The following is a 17,530-nucleotide window of genomic DNA, read 5'->3' on the forward strand; positions in this document are numbered from 1 at the left end:
ATTGAAGTGATCTACCTCTTAATTAATTTTACTAATCATTTATCATGACATATTTTCACATCAGTTTTCCACTTAAATAACTTAATTATCATTTTCAGACTTTTAGAATATGAGTAGTAACCAAACAACCTTTCAGAGAGGATTGCTCTTTTCCTCCATTCCCTGACTGTCATTTCTAACCGCTTTCAAGGCCTAGTTCTGACACTACCATCTTGAAACCATCCTTGATTTTTTTTCTCCATTCTTCTTTGTTGTATCTTGCTTGTGTTTCTGTCTGTAAATCCCATGTTATGTTTAGTGAGTGGTTGAGTATGTCTTACTATATCATAACCTTGATATAGGACAGAACCATGTCTGTTCATTTTTTTTATCCTACATAGTATCTGGCATACTTAATATGCTCAGTATATACTTACTGGATTGAAAGAATAGGAAACACTTGGAAATGAATGTTTGTTTTTTACTAACATGTATTTGAAATTATATTAAGTTTCTGGCAGACATTTCAATTTTGTTAGGCTATCCTATATAATAAAAGGGTAATATGCAAATTGACCCTAATGGCAGAATGACTGGGAAGGACTGGTTGCTATGACACGCACTGACTACCAGGGGGGCAGACGCTTAATGCAGGAGCTGCCCCCTGGTGGTCAGTGAGCTCCCATGGGGAGCTCCACTCAGCCACAAGCTGGGCTGACAGCTGCGAGACAGCCTCGGCAGCGCTAAGGATGTCTGACTAACAGGGAGCAGGCCTGAGCCAGCAGGTGGACATTCCCTGTGGGGTCCCAGACTGCGAGAGGGCACAGTCCAGGCTGAGGGACATACACCCTCCCACCCCTGAGTGCACAAATTTTCGTGCACTGGGCCTCTAGTTTTAAATAAAAGACTTCAATGAATAATCAAAGTGCATAGTAATATGTTGTAATAGTTGAAAGCCAAGGAGCCAGACTGCAGAAGAAATTCTAATTCCTAGCTATATGATCCTGGGTAAGTTACTTACCATTTTTGTGCCTCAAATGTGCTAGCTGTAAAATTGGAACATTACTGTAGTGCTTGAGGGGATTGATTGCACTAATATATGTGGAACACAGGACAGTACTTAGACTTAGTAAATGTTCAAATGTTGACCACCATCAGCCGTGGTAGTATTATTTTATTACTAGAGGCCCGGCGCACAAATTCATCCACTGGGGTTGGGGGATCCCTCAGCCCAGCCTGCGCCCTCTCACAGTCCAGGAGCCATCAGTTGGACATCCTTATCGCTGCCTCAGAGGTAGGAGAGGCTCCTGCCACAGCCACTGCTCGTCAGCCGTGAGTCTGGCTTCTGGCTGAGCGGCACTCCCCCTATGGGAGCACACTGAGCACCCGGGGGCAGCTCCTGTGTTGAGCGGGATCGGGCCTAAACCGGCTCTCCAACATTCCCCCGAGGGGTCCCAGATTGTAAGAGGGCACAGGTTAGGCCAAGGGACCCCACCAGTGCACTATTGGGGCTGGGAAGGGACACGGGAGGTTGGCCAGCCGGGGAGGGACTGTGAGAGGCCTGTCCAGCCCATCTCACTCAGTCCTGATCAGCAGGACCCCAGCAGCAAACTAACCTACCGGTTGGAGTGTCTGCCCCCTGGTAGTCAGTGCACATCAAAGCAACTGGTCGACTGTCTGCCCCCTGGTGGTCAGTGCACGTTGTAGCAAGCAGTTGAGTGGCTTTAGCATATCATTAGCATATTATGCTTTGATTGGTTGAATGGACGACCAGGCACTTAGCATATTAGGCTTTTATTATATAGGATTGTACAAGTAGGAAACACAAAATGTTCTGTTGGAAGCAGAGAAAGGAGTTGAAACCTTGTAGTTGGGTCTTAGTTTTCTGAAATACAGCTTGTACTTAGAAAATATATTAAAAGATAGTGACTCCATCTCATTAAACAATTTGGCATTATTTTATATGTAGGTTTAACTTTGCAATGTTGTTAAGAATGTGTACTTTGGAGTATTTAACATCATAATTGCTTTACTAATATAAATATTAAATGAATTATAATGAAAAAAGCACTTTTTAATTCATAACACATCTTTTTTGATTACTTCATGCAGTTGTGACCTCCTCCTTTTTAGTACTTTGTGTGTGTCTGAGGTGAGGGCTGTTAGGAGGGGTATGTTAGACTCTTGAATGTCTTAGAGGACTATGTGGACTGTCCTGTGTAGCACAGGCACTAAACAGATGATTTGCTTATTTATTTACTAACTAAAGTTGTAAATTTTCATACATTTTTTAATGTGTGAAAGATGCTTACATGTGAAATGTGTCACCTGACTTTTCACAAAGATTATTTTAGCACAAAATCCTAAATTAAAACTTGCCTTTTCTCTTTCAGTTTTTCTTTTTCTAATTGGTTTCTATATCCTAGTGGATTTAAGAAATAGAGGTAAAAATTGGTAGCTAAGTCCTATTTTCTATCATCTAAATTATTGCTATGGTCAAGGTCCTTAACTTCTGTTTTATCTTTGTTAGATAGTGGCGTAATACTAGTGAGATTAGGAAGAACATGCAATAATATTTAAAAATTTTATCTGAAATTAAGTAGGGCTATGAGGAATAACAAAATTAATAAGAAACATTTACTGCCTTGGCTGGGTGGCTCAGTCAGTTGGAGTGTCGTAGGTTCAATTCCTGGCCAGGACACATACTTAGCAAAGTTTTGGGTTTGATCTTGGAGGTCAGGACACATATGGGAGTCAACTGATCAATGTTTCTCTCTCGCATCGATGCAGCTGAGCCCAGCATTTCTCCTCTACCATTTAGTCTGATACTACTCTCCCTGTTGCCTTTCTTTTGCCATCCTTAGATGGTTTGATACCAATATGTCTTTTTATTCCAGACCTGCTTAATCTTTTTAAATGAAACTTATTGGGGTGACATTGGTCAGTAAAATTATGTTTCAAGTTTACAATTCTTTAATACATCATCTGTGTATTGCATTGTGCGTTTACCATCCAAAATCAAATCTCTCCATCAACATATATTTGACCCCCTTTACCATTTACTACCTCTCCCCATCCCCCTCTTTCCCTCTGGTAACCACCACTGTTTTCTGTGTCTATGAGTTTTTGTTAGTCTTGTTTGTTCATTTGTTACTTTCAGTTTTATATCCCACAGGAGAGTGAAAGCATACGGTTCTTAACTTTCCTACTTTCCTCCTAGACTTATTTCGCTTAGCATAATATTCTCAAGATCCACCTATGTTGTCACAAACGGCAGTGTTTCATCTTCTCTTATTGCTAAGTAATATTCCATTGTATGTATGTACCACTCTTTCTCCAATCATCTATTGAAGGGCACTTCAGTTCCATGTGTTGGTCACCATGAATAATGCTGCAGTGAACATACAGATGCATATATCTTTACGAATAAATGTTTCGGTTAGATACCCAGAAGAGGAGTTGTTGGGTCATATAGTGACTCTATTAATTTTTTGAAGAACCTCCATACTGTTTTCCATATTGGCTGTACCAGTTTACATTCCCACCTGAGGAATATAAGTTTGCTAGTAAATAGAAATCTCCTCCACAGTCTCTCCAACACTTGTTACTACTTGTCCTTTTGATGATAGCTATTCTAACAGGTGTGAGAGGCGGTATCTCCTAGTTTTGATTTTCATTTCCCTAGTAGGTAGTGAAGCTGAGCATCTTTTCATATATCTGCTGGCCATTTGTATGTCTTTTTGGGAGAAGTCAACCCTGCTTACTCTTTGATAGAAGATGTTTTTATTTCTTTGCATTTTCATTAAGGAGCTCCATATTTTATTTACTGGTTCTTGTTTGAGTTTCTCCTTCCAAATAAATTTCTGTGTTTGTATTTTAAAACAGAATGGACTAGGGAAACAAAAGTTACAAAGATGTTATAGTAAAGGAACTAAACTAGATTTTTGAAATTTTAATGTTTTCAAAGGAAACCCATTTTTTAATCGAATACAAAAGTTCAAAACTCAATAGAGAAAAATATAACATTGATTTGTGGGGATTGTTTGTATACATGTCACATTTGTATATTTTTAAACCCTTTTCTTTCTGATCGTAAAGTAATAGTTACACAAATGTATAATGTAAATATCCCTGATGGCCCCACCACCTCCAGAGATAACTAATAACTACTCTAACTAGTTTATTTTTTTCTGAATTTTTTTTCTATTCATGTAGATTTTTTTTTTTTTTTAAAGAATGGTTTATTGATATTTAGAAAGAGAGGAAGGGAGAACTTAACATCCATCAGCTGCACGCCCCTACTGGGAATTGAGCCTGCAATCTGGCATATGTCCTGACAGGGAATCACACTAGCAGCCTCTCAGTGCAAGGCAAGATGTCCAACCAAGTGAGGCTAGAAATTCTTTTTTTTTTTTTTAACACAAAGTTAATCTTTATATATTATAACTTAATCTGTACAGATAACTTGATTTCCCACCCCCCAGTTAATAGGGTTTTAGCAGTTCTATCTACTGCATTGTTTTCAATGGCTGCAAAATATTTCCTGGAATCAATGTATCATACTTTTAAGCAGTCATTCATTCTATCAGGCAACTAGGGTGGTATCCTTTTTTCCCCCACTTTTATTGCCAACTACTGGTATATTAGGTAATATTCGAGAGAGAAAGAGAGAAAGGAGGGAAGGAAGGAAGGAAGGGAGGAACGAAGGAAAGAAGGAAGGAAGGAAGATAGGAAGGAGGGAAGATCAATGATAAGAGAGATAGGAAGGAAGGAAGATCAATGATGAGAGAGAACCATTAACTGGCTGCCTCCTGTACACCCGCCACTGGGGATCGAGCCCACAACCTGGGTATGTGTCCTGACTGGGAACCGAACATGACCTCCTGGTTCATAGGTCAGCATTCAACTACTGAGCTGCCAGGTGTAGCATAATATTCTTTGATTATACATAGCAGAAACAAATCGAGCTAGCTTAAACAAAGGGAAAAAGAGGTAGTAGAGGAAGCATCATAGAACCCAGGGCCAGCAATGTGGATGAGTCTTAGGAAAGGACTACAACTAGGAAGTGTAAACTATCAAGAATTCATGAAGTGTTTTTTTCTCTCCTCACACAAATTTACTTTATCTTTCTTTCTCCCCTTTACTCTGCTCTCCCTCTTCCCTCATTGACTTACTTTACATTTTCATCTTTGTGGTATAGAATGCACCTGCCCTCAAACTTCTGAGTCACATATTTCAGCCACATGATTGCTTCTGAGCCTCAGCTCCAATGTCTAGTAGAGATTTCTGGATGAATGAATGGTACACTTCTATAGTGCTGGTCCACTCAGCTGGGAGTAAGGGGTACATTTCCATGATAAATGTTGGAGCCTGGATCCTTTTAGGAATGAATTCTAGAAGAAAGGGTGATTGAGGGTAGAGAGCCTCACAGATAATGCAGTGAGTGAGCAGCTTTGTAAATTGATTCCTTTATGCAAGTTTTTCTTTGAGATAATGTCCTTGAATTGGCTATCAAAGTATATATTTAAAATTTCAATATATATTGAAGTTGTCCAAAAGTATGTCCCAGTTTACACTTCCCTTGTCATTGTATACTGTACATGCTTCCTTACAACTACCAGTGCTGATCCTGTCAGCCTTTTTGTCTTTGCCAGACTGATAAATGAAAACAAGAACATCTTGTACTATGTTTCTTAGCCAGTTTTATTTGTTCTGTTAATTTCTTATTCAAGTCTTTTTGCCCATTTTTAGAATTGGGTGTGTTTTCCTTCCTTTCATATGTACAAACCCTTATTTATAAATTAGGAAAAGTAGCCCTTTATGTGACATTTATCTTACTTTGTTTTTTATCTAGTAATGAATATATGCTTTGCCTTAAGATGGTCTTTATTTTTATATAATCATATTTTTTCTTTTGTGTGCTCTGGAATTTTGTGTAATGGTTAGAGAGTCCTTCACTACTATGAGATTGTAAAAATATTCCCTTATTGTACTTTATTGATAAAACTTTTAAACTTTTTCCATTTAAATTTTTGATTCACCTTGGGTTTACTTTGGTTTTTGGACCAAAGTAGGGATTTAAAATGTTTTTTTATTTTTTAATGGTCACTTGACTCATTTGCTGAATAGTAATTTCCCCCCAGTAATTTGCAGTTTATGTTATTAAGTATTAAATTTTTATAATTAAGTCTGTTTATACTGTCTTTTTCTTGTGTTGATCTACTGATCTTGTACATATACTGTCAAATCTGCTTTTGGCTGTGTTTTTTTTGTTCTTGTTTTGTTTGTTTATTTTTGCCAGGAATGATTTAGAGCATTCTTTTGAAAAAGTTTATGTAAGAAATTCCTTTTTATAAAAAGCTCCTATTAACAAATGTTTTTATTATTCAGACCTCAGGAAATTTTCTAATGGAATTTCAAGTGAAAAATGTTCCTTCAGAAAGAATTGCAACTCAGAAGATCCTCTCTGTGATAGGAGAATGTCTTGACAACTTTGGCCCTGGTTGTGTGGGTGTACAAAAAATATTAAATGCTCGGTGTCCGCTGGTGAGATTCTCACACCAGGCCTCTGGATTTCAGTGTGATTTGACTACTAACAATAGGTATGATCTCTTGAGTTTATCATCTTAAATGTAAATATTATAAGGAATTAACATAGTTTTTCTTAAACAGAACAGTCTAGTGCAGTGGTTCTCAACTTTCCTAATGCCGCGACCCTTTAATACAGTTCCTCATATTGTGGTGACCCCAACCATAAAATTATTTTTGTTGCTACTTCATAACTGTAATTTTGCTACTGTTATGAATCGTAATGTAAATATCTGATATGCAGGATGTATTTTCATTGTTACAAATTGAACATAATTAAAGCATAATGATTAATTACAAAAACAATATGTAATTATATATGTGTTTTCCAATGGTCTTAGGTGACCCCTGTGAAAGGGTCGTTCGACCCCCAAAGGGGTTGCGACCCACAGGTTGAGAACCGCTGGTCTGCTGGCTTTGGATGCTTTAATGATAATCTTTTAAAGATTTGAACACTTGGATTGAAACTTGTAGGAAATACTTTCTCTTATGCTATACATATTAGTTTTTTGACATTCAAAAGTAAAATGTTAGAGTATTGTGTAAAATGTTATCATACCTAACATCATCTTCTGGAAGAATTATATTTCATTGTTCTTACCTATGCAGCTTGATGACAACATGAACATACCTATAGTATATAGTCTTCCCTATATAGTCTTCGCAATATACTTAGAAAATAGAGTAGCAACTTCAGTTTGACCTCTGAATTACCTCTAGATACAATCAACTTTGTGTCCTAAAAAGTATGGTATTTGCTTGACTCAAAAAGTAGTCTGAGTGGCTTTAGACTTGTAGTTTTTCTTTAGCAATTTTCATACTCTCATTACCTTTTTTAGTCTGTTTTTGTTCTCATAGGGGAAAACTTTTTAATTGAGTTTATTTTTTAACTCTAGTATTCTCATTTAATTAAACTCAAGTGTTCACTAACAAGACAGTGCTGAGTATTTCTGAATTTTTCTCAAGTAGCCTATGGAGTAAAAATATATACTGCACTTTCTAACAGTATATTTTCTTTCTAGTATGTAAAATAGAACAAAATGGCATTTATGTAATAGTGTTATTTTCATTGTCTTGTTGGGACTGGTTTTGAAAAATTTGTTTTAATATGCTTCAGGTTTTTAATTTTTGCATTGTTTCTTTATATCAGATATTACTATTTAATATTTATTTTTCAGCTTCATTTACATAGATAAAATACTTTTTATTCTAAAATAAAGATAACATTATCACTAGTTGCATAAAAACACAGGCAGATTTTACAAAAATGATTTTTTGACAGAAAAATACTTGAATCCATGTGACATTTGTAGGAACACCACACTACACAGTAAAACATTTAATCACTGTGAATTTCTAATTTGTCATTTCTTGTATTCTCTTTCAACTCAGGAAGTAAATGGCATTGTGGTACTTTCATAGACATTTTGAAGTGGATACCATTAAATGATTTAGTGCCCTATGTCTGTTCTTTGAGAAATTACTAGACATGTTTTGATTAGTAGGAGCTTAAATATTTAAAAATATTCCTGATTAATAATCTTTGCATTATAACATTATGACTAGGAAACATGGAAAATAGGCTCTGAAGTTTGATTTCTTAATAGACACTTTATCCTTGTGGGTTTTGGTTTTTATAGTGTTGTAAGTAGTAGACTTAAGTAATTTTGGGTGAATTTTAAGACATTTATACTTGATAAAATAAGTAGAATGTTTACCTCTGTTTTTAGGCTAATTTATCTACTAAAGAACTAGCTAATCATGTGAAACTGATGTGAAAAGCCCCTTACTTGCCTTTATTGACAGTTATTAAAGAGCCCTTATATAGTGTGTTTCACTTAAGTCATGTTTAGGAACTTTGTTTTAAAAATTTTAAGTTTTAGAACTATATTGTAATTGCCAACATTTAGAAGAATGTTTTAATGGTAATGAATGTATTTGATATTCAGCTATTCACATTAAATTTTATATTGCAAATACATCATACTTTTTTGATTATCTGGTCTCATTGTTCTGAATACATTCAGATATAGGAAGATATATTTAGATATGTTTCTAGGTGTGTGTTTTATTCTACTTTGGGGATCATAATTTGGAGGGTTGAAAATTCTTTTCATTTTTTTCTTTGGAAGGATTGCCTTGAAAAGTTCTGAACTCCTTTATATATATGGTGCCTTGGACTCACGAGTGAGAGCCTTGGTGTTTAGTATCCGCTGCTGGGCTCGAGCACATTCATTAACAAGTAGTATTCCTGGTGCTTGGATTACAAATTTCTCCCTTACAATGATGGTCATCTTTTTTCTCCAGAGGAGATCACCCCCTATTCTTCCAACACTAGACTGCTTAAAAACCCTAGCAGGTAAGACTAGAAGCAGTCTCTATTTTCTTTCTAACGTTTTGAGTGAATATAATTACCATGTCATGTGTGTTTATTAGTCATATAGTTTTTCTTATATATTTTTAAAGCCTGTGGTTCTAAACTTTTTCTAAATGCTTTTTAATTTTTTATGCCCATGAGGGGTCATGAGAGCTGATGAGTTGCAAAACTGAGGCCTATAGAAATTTTTGAGAATTCTGTTGTTTTGTTTTTGTGTCAGTTGACAAGGTTGTTTACAACTATCATGAGACAGTTGGAGCCTCTCCCTTAGTTTGACCAAACTTAGAAAAAAAGCATATTCCAGATAAGCCATTTGAGTGGATTACAGATTCATAGATGGCTTTCTAAATCTGAAGCTATTTCTAGATTTCTAATTGTTTCATGATGTTTTAAGATCCTAAATTTTTTAAAGTTTATAAGCAATCTTAGATAAATTTTAAATTTATTATACTATTTAATTTACATTTAAAAATTAAAATTTTGATAGACTGCTTGAGGAGATATAAAGTATTAAAGTCCTAAATAATAAAAGGAAGCTAATTTAGGGATACACTCAAAATGTATGTATATTGCTGCCTGACAGTTTTTTAAAAGTACATCTCTAAATCTTCCCAGTTTAAAGTAACTTTAAAAAGGGATTTTATTACTTATAGACTAAACCTCAGTTTACTTAGCTTGTTGTTTTAAGACTTTCACTTGTTTAGCCACAACTCAATTCTCCAACCTCTTCTCCCACCATTCCTCTTAACATGTTCCATATTCCTGCTAATACTGTGATTACTCTCTTAACATTTTATCTTAGCTCTTCTTCACACTATTTATTTTTACCTGGCTCTGTAAATTCTCTTTTCTATGCCATTTTTTCTTATTTATCCAAATTATAGATAATCTTTCGAGTGAACACTGTAAGTATATCTTGAAATTTAGCTCTAAAAAGAGCTCAGTGTGATAGGTTAAAGGAAAGTAGGAAGTTTTCAGGTAGAGCAGTGTCCATTTTTCTCACTTTTGAGATTGAAATAAAGGGTAACAACCATGTCTATGCTCATCTCATTGTTTGGTGTTATTCATTCACTAAATATTGGTTACTTACTATGTGTTTGCTGTTATTTTTGGTGCAGTGGGGATATGGACAGTATTCTCAGGAACTCACTGTAGTACAGAGATTTAACGTTCTGCTAATTATTTTGAGAAAAGAATATGATTTATGGACAAATTTAAAATGACGTTTTTATTCCAAATCTATTTAAAAATAAATTTGAACTTATTAACATCTTATGGTATCAAAACAGATGAAACTAGTTTTGGAATTGTTTAGTTTTTAATTTCAAAATACCAAATAGGTTGTTTAAAGTTTTTTACATTTTTAAACATGGTAAGAGAAATTTTCAGGCTGTTTTCTGCAGTTGCTTCTCTGTACATAGCACATTGCCAATAAATGCGAAGATATTTAATTTTTGAAATTCTAGTAATATGTTGAATTTTCTATAAAAGAATTTTTGTATTTGATAGAGGCTATTTGTATTTTTTTAAAAGGAAAAAATATATTTTGCTTGCTTGCTTGTTTGTTTTTAATAGAGGGCAGCATGAATGTCTAGAATACCTTCTAGCACTTCTGGAACTTCGTTAACCACTGTTTAGAACCTAAAGTAAGTTAGATTCCAAAGTTTATAGTGTTATATTTAGGGCCCTTTGTTAGCTTCTTTTTTCTGCTCTTCTCCTGCATTCATTCTGGTGTGCACACCAGGAGCTTCAGCTCTCTAAACACCTTGCTGATCCTCAGATATTTGTTCTTTTTCACATCTCTGTCCCTTTGCCTGCTATGGTGTTCTTCCTACCGCCTCATTTTACGTGGAGAACCTCTTCAGGATTCAGCCAGGGAAGCGAGAAGGGAAACCCAGTCCAAGGTATCATTTGTTCAGACTTTCCTGCCTTCCTTGCAAAAGGCAGTGCTCTGGTGTCTTCTAAGCACCCTGTGCACACCAGTATTGTAACAACAGTTAGATTATTGTAGTTCTTTTATCAGCTGGCGTTGGCCAAGCTTCTCTAGGGCAGGCTGTCTGACTCATCTCTGCATTTTTGTTCCTGACAGTATTGGGTCCATCGTAGAAGTTCAGTAAAGAGATTTCAAATGTGTAGGTAAACATTTTAAAGTTAAAAGCTGTTTGTAATGAGCGTGATGGCATCTTTAATCTTTTGGTTACTCTGGAATTTCTATTTTCTTAAATCTCCACTACTTTCCCCCATATGTCTCTAATTTCCTTGTGTGTTCCATCCTTTTCATAGCATAGAATAATTTGATCTGTTATTCTCATGTAAAAGACATAGCATTGTATGTTAGTTCGTATATGATGTTTTCCCTCTCAACATTATTTTTAGGAGATTCATTCATATCATTAGTGTATTCGTTTCTATTGCTTATGTAGTATTCTGTTATGTGAATATACCAAAAAAATTTTTAAATTCTATTTTTGTTGGGCATTTGAGTAATTTGAAGTTTGGGACTATTATGGGTAGTGTTAGTGTGACGATTCAAGCACATTTCTTTTGGTGAACAGGATGCTTATTTCTATCAAAGATATACTAGGAGTAGAATTTCTTTTTTTTCTTTTTTTTTAAAATCAGAACTTTATTTTTTATTTTTTCAATTACAGTTTACATTCAGTATTATTTTGTATTAGTTTCAGGTGTACAGCATATCAGTTAGACAATCATATATGTTACAAAGTGTTCCCACTGTTTATAGTAGTGGAATTTCTAAAACTTAGAATTTGGGTATATTCAGCTTTAGAGACATTGCCAAAGAGTTTTCTAAAGTATAAACTCCTACAACTATTGTATACAAGTTCTAATTGCTGTACATCTTTGCAATACCTGGTATTTTTTTTTTTTTTATGTTAGCTATTCTTACTGCATGTGTAGTGGTTCATGTTGTACTTTGATTTTCTTTTCCCCAATGACTAATGAAATTGAACACCATTTCATATATTTATTAGACATTTGTGTATCTCTTGTGAGGTTTCTGTAAGTCTTTTGCCTTATTTTTTATTGGATTATCTGTCACTTTCTATTTGTAGGAATTCTTTTCTTTATATATTTTGCATGCGTCCTTTGTCACATATTCTGTATGTATATGTATATCTATATATCTCAAATATATATACACCATGGTTCCCTTTTCACTCTCTTAATGTTGTCTGATGAAATCAACTATTCAGTTCTATCAAAGTTACACATGCACATAGATAAAGAGTAAAAATGTTCTGCAAACTTTATCACAATAGCCTCTGAGCCTAGTTCTCCTGCTTCTTTTGTCTCTCCCTGTGAGCAGTCACTTTTAACGCAAACAGCTGATCTGTTTGATGTTTTAAATCATAGAGATTGCTAAAATAAAATTCTTGACTTTTAGGTTTAGGTAGCATCTATGACTTCCTTTTATATAAGAAGAGGAATTAACTCTTTCCTCCTGTAGCCCTCCACCACACACCCCTAATATTTTGAGTGTAGCTATAGCATAACTTTGGTATGCACTTTACACTATTATGACTTTGTAAACATTATTCATATCTGATCCATGGAATAAACTAAAATTAATTTCCTTTCCTGCCCAACTGTTTATATATTTTTGGAGTTAATAGTTTTTGATACTACTTATTTTCTTGCTGGTTTTTTGTTTGTTTAGTTTTTATGTACTTAACAGTAATTGAGTCTCCAACTTGCTACTAGTTGTCTAAATAAATCTTTTCTCAAATTAGAAGAAGCAAATATTCTATTCTGCTTTGTCTAACCTCTTTTTTCTAAATAGCTTTTCATTTTATTTTGTTTAGTCTCATGTTAGAGTCCTTCCTCAGATGTCTGATAATCTGAATTTCTGCTCATGCTGGAGTTAGAAACCAGAAGTTAATCTGAATCTTTGAGCTTAGGTGGGGTTTGTTGACTAATTAGTGTTCATTTTAGGGCAATTTGGCTGGACTGTTTCACGTTGGGGATCTTTACATGTCACTGTCTCTGGGTCATTCCTTCTGAGCTATTCATATTCCCCAGAAATGACTCTTAACCTTTTATTTTTTTTTCTGGAAGAATAGGCCTGGCTATTAGCATACTGAAACTTTTGTTAGGGAAGAAGAGATCTGGGGAAGACTTCAGTGCTTCTTTAACCATCAGACTTCCAGTCAAAACTGGTCCTCCAATCCCTGAGCCGTCAGGGGCTCTGCCTTGTGTATATTTGGTTTTCCTCCTGGCTTTCTTTACTGCTGGTTTAGGATTCAGTGTTTTCAAATCTCCTAAGTCATTACTACTTATCCCTCTGTCCTTCAACTTAAATGTTTTTTTTAATCGCTCTTATCTCTTCTGTTCTCTATCTTTAAGATTTTATATCATTTTACTCTCATTTTAGTGATGTTTAAGGAGGAGGTGAAGGTAGTTTCTTGTGTTTATTTCACCGTCTTTATAAAGCCTGTGCTTTTAACTAATAAATAGGCTGCCTCCCAGAGAGGATTAGTGTTATTGGAACATATGGCGTGGTGGGAGGAGCACATAGGACTTTATCTTTTCTGTTGATTTATCTTGTCCCTTTCTAATTTTTCTGACAATTATAGATAAGCATTCAAAATCAAACATCAGCGATCAGTTTATTGGTTATGTGCCTGCTATATGTTAGACACTTTTTGTGGATTAGACTGGATGGAGAGGCAATCATGGACAGGACAGTGACCTTTGTACTCCCAGACTGATGTAGGGGAGTAGACAGTATATATACAATCAGAATACAGTCAGGTAGCGCTAAAGGGACAGAAGGGTGGAGCACCAACCTGGGAGTTAAGAAATGCTTTCAGGTTAGATGGACATTGATTCGATTTTTGAAAATTGGGAGTTTTCCTATAATATTATACACTGGAAGGAAGGTAGATTAGAATGGTGAGGGATTTTTTGGTAGTTGAGTATTTATTAATAATTAGGGAAATGATTACCTCTAAAGGTATATATACTGTTAGAAAAGGGGAATGTTTACATCCAGTGTGCTGTTAAATTTGTTGTACTGAATTCCAATCTCCCCAAAGTATTGCATTGTAGAAATTACTTGTTTGTTTTTCAAAACTAGAGTATCAGTTTGTGTCGTGGATGTATTGTTGAAAATGCTTAGAAAGGTGATAAGAATTGAAATGGAGATAAAAATGAAATATTATTGATCAAAGATAGTGCCAAAATTTGAGTTGGGGAAAGATGGGCACTGTCTACATTTTCATTTATAACTAGAAAACTGTCTCAAAAGATCGATTAAGAATTCTTGGTTATTGATAGGTAATTCTAGTAGGCTAAATTAAATGTAATGTTCTTTGCACTGTAGTGTAAGTCTAAATCTTTTAAATCCCGTTAACCGTAAATGTATATAACACTGAGTAATAATAGGAAACATTCATCTATAACTTTGATTGATTTAATTACAGATTTATTTTCTGAAGTAGGAAATATCTTTGAAATGTAATGTGAAACATTTTTTGTTTTTGTTTATGTAAGATGCAGAAGATAAATGTATAATAGAAGGCCACAACTGTACTTTTATTTGTGACTTGAATAGAATTAAACCTTCACAAAACACAGAAACATTAGGTAAGTGTTTCCTTTTTCCTTTTTTCTTTTTTTGTGTGTCCTATTTTGGATTGAAACAAACTTTCTTCTTATTTTCTTTTCTTGCAGAATTACTACTGAAGGAATTTTTTGAATATTTTGGAAATTTTGCTTTCAATAAAAATTCCATAAATATTCGACAGGTAAATAATATTTTAATATTTGGTGATTAGGTATTTGGTCTCCTATACTAATATTCAATTAGTTTAGTTTTCAAAACATTCTAACAAATGTTATATTACATTTCAACTCTATAGTAATAAATATTAATAAGGAAATTGGTGCCTTGAGGAGCTACATAACTTGACTAAGTTCAGCCATCTAGTTTTTTGGGGAGAGCAGTAGCCAGTTCTTTCAATATGTAATACTGTGTCTTTCAAAATGTGGAATATAATTCTGAAAAGTTTTCTGGAAAGCATAACTTTATATACAGTTCTTTTCAAACTGGATTTGTGTTCCCAGGGAACAAATTGGATATCTGACCTGAAAGATAGATTTTAGTGATTCCCTCAATTTGAGCCTTCAGGATTTAATTTATTTTGCAAGTGAACTTATGATTTTGGCTCATCTGAATAGTTGGAATGATAGACATTTTTCTGAAAAAGAAAATTGGAGTAGACCCCTAGGAAAAATTTGTTTATAAAATGGGGAGGGGGGGGTTACTTGAGATAGTTCTCTGTTTGGGTTTATTCTGTTCATCATTTGGACATTTGGTTACAACCCTTGTAAGAGTGGTTTCATAAAACACATCCTCAGATAACTTTTATTTGCTCTTTCTTCAACTCAACTTTGTTCATTCTTCCCTAACATTTGTCCTGCTGATGAAGATTTTGTCTTTAAAAAGTGTGGGGAAGAGGAATGCAATCTGATTTGTAATTAGATTTCAGATTAGAAAAAGGTTACCGAACAGATAAAATTCTTTATCCTTTTTGTGCTCTTACCCCTAGGGCTCAGATGATGGACAGGCAGGAGCCCTGTTGAGCAGTGACATGAGAAAAGTTAGGGAATAAACAGGTGCTCACTCAACATTGGAGAATCTTGACCATTTGTTTTGTAATTTTTAAGTAATGTGTTATATCATTTGAAAGAGAAGATAATATCAGCTAATGAATCACTGATGCTCATATGAGTCATAGCTTCAGCTTTTTTTTTTCTTTCTATGAGCTGTCATACCTGGCAGAGCCTTATTTTGTTGGATATTTAGGAATGATGAAATAGGAAACTTAAAATGTTTTGAAATGAATAATGAATAATCTTTTGTTCCTTTTCTTCCTTTCTGACTTTATATACAGGAAACATTAATTACTATATTTAACTTAAGGTTGCTAATTTTGTATGTTCTATTCTCAATATAGTAGATATGTTTTTAGCAAGTCTCAAACATAAATGTTTCTTTACCTTATATTCTGCCATTTTTCTTTTTCATTCTTTTTTCTTCCCAGATCTGTCCTGTTAAGTAAAAGATTTGTTATTTTAAAAATACTTATTATTGATTGACTTAGTTCAGATATTGTCACCTGAGCAGCATCATCCATAGCTTATCAACTAAATTAATTTTCTTCTAAAGAATACTCATAAAACTACAATGAAAAAAATCATTTAGAAATACACACACATATACACAAATGTATAACACACATATATACCTAATCCTCTTAGGAAAGAAATTGTTTACTCTGTAAAGTTAATTCTGGTATTTTACATGTTTTTTATTTTTATTGATTTTAAGAGAGGAACGGAGACACAGGAAGAGAAACATCAATCAGGGTTGCCTCCCCCTTTACACCTGACTGGTAATGGAACCCACAACCTGGGTTTGTGCCCTGACTGGGAATCAAACCTCAATCTTTTGGTTTATGGGTCAACACTCTAATCAAGTGAGCCACACAGGCCAGGGCTTACATTTTTTTGACATTTTTATTAAACCAAACTGTTCTTATATCTGAGCCCTTCATGTATGTATATATTTTTTTCTTCCTTGTAATAATCTATAGGGAAGGGAACAGAACAAACCTGAACCTTCTCCATTGCACATTCAGAATCCTTTTGAAACTTCTCTCAACATCAGTAAAAATGTAAGTCAAAGCCAGCTGCAAAAATTTGTGGATTTGGCCAGAGAAAGTGCCTGGATTTTACATCAGGAAGATAAAGACCACCCTTCCCCAGCAAGTAACCAGCCATGGGGGCTGGCAACCTTGTTGCTCCCTTCCGTCGCAAAGCGTGTGTCTCTTGACAAGAAGAAAAGGAAGAAACCTGCAAGTGAGAGAATTAAAAACTTGTTGGAATCCATAAAAAGCAGTCCAGAAAACTCCACAAACACCAATGGGAAGAGAACAGTTAGTACACAGGCATAATGGGTACTGCTTTGCTTCACGAACTGGTTGTATTCTGTAAAATGATCTTTGGACTGCCTGGAAGAACTGGTGTGGAATTTTCACAGAGCTCAACTTTCATGTGATGTCTCTTTTCTTGATCTTCCATCTTCTTGCTGGGCCCTTTTCCTGGTCTGAAGTTCTGGGACATTTTCAGGCTGCTATCCAGTGGCAGTTCATTAAAACAGCAGCCACAAGGAGGAGCAGGTGAAAGAAGATTGGAATGTACTTTAAGAGATGAACTGTACAGAGAAAATGGTAATAATTAGTTTTAGAATCACACCATTGTTTATATCCATGTCAGTCCCTGGTATGTACATATACATTCAATGAGTAAAATAAAGCTTCAGATTTTGGTAGTACTCTTTAGTATATACTTTTGTATTCTTTAAGCAATGTGCTCTTATTCACATATAAATTAAAACAGGTTGGTAATGATTTCGAAAAATGTTCATGTTTTTAAAAAATGAATACAGACACTTCACTCACTACATTCAAGATATTCTATGCCATATCAGTACATTGTATTTTAAATATTATTTAGTTACTTTTCCTATTTTAAAAAAAGAAAACCCTGTTTCTATTAATA

The 17,530-nt window shown here is 34.6% G+C and overlaps 1 protein-coding gene across 2 annotated transcripts in view; it reads left to right on the forward strand.

The window, feature by feature from the left end:
• MTPAP (mitochondrial poly(A) polymerase) overlaps window positions 1-17,303 on the forward strand; it is a 24,556-nt gene extending 7,253 nt beyond the window's left edge. For both annotated transcript variants that reach the window (XM_081099826.1, XM_081099827.1), the window contains exons 5-9: window positions 6,370-6,581; window positions 8,700-8,926; window positions 14,459-14,551; window positions 14,639-14,712; window positions 16,564-17,303. In XM_081099826.1, coding sequence (XP_080955952.1) covers window positions 6,370-6,581; window positions 8,700-8,926; window positions 14,459-14,551; window positions 14,639-14,712; window positions 16,564-16,923 — 966 coding nt within the window. In that variant the 3' untranslated portion in view covers window positions 16,924-17,303. The remainder of the gene's footprint in view (window positions 1-6,369; window positions 6,582-8,699; window positions 8,927-14,458; window positions 14,552-14,638; window positions 14,713-16,563) is intronic.
• Window positions 17,304-17,530: the final 227 nt, after the last annotated feature.

This window comes from Myotis nattereri (assembly GCF_964212035.1).
Source record: "Myotis nattereri genome assembly, chromosome: 1".
Lineage (NCBI taxonomy): Eukaryota > Metazoa > Chordata > Mammalia > Chiroptera > Vespertilionidae > Myotis > Myotis nattereri.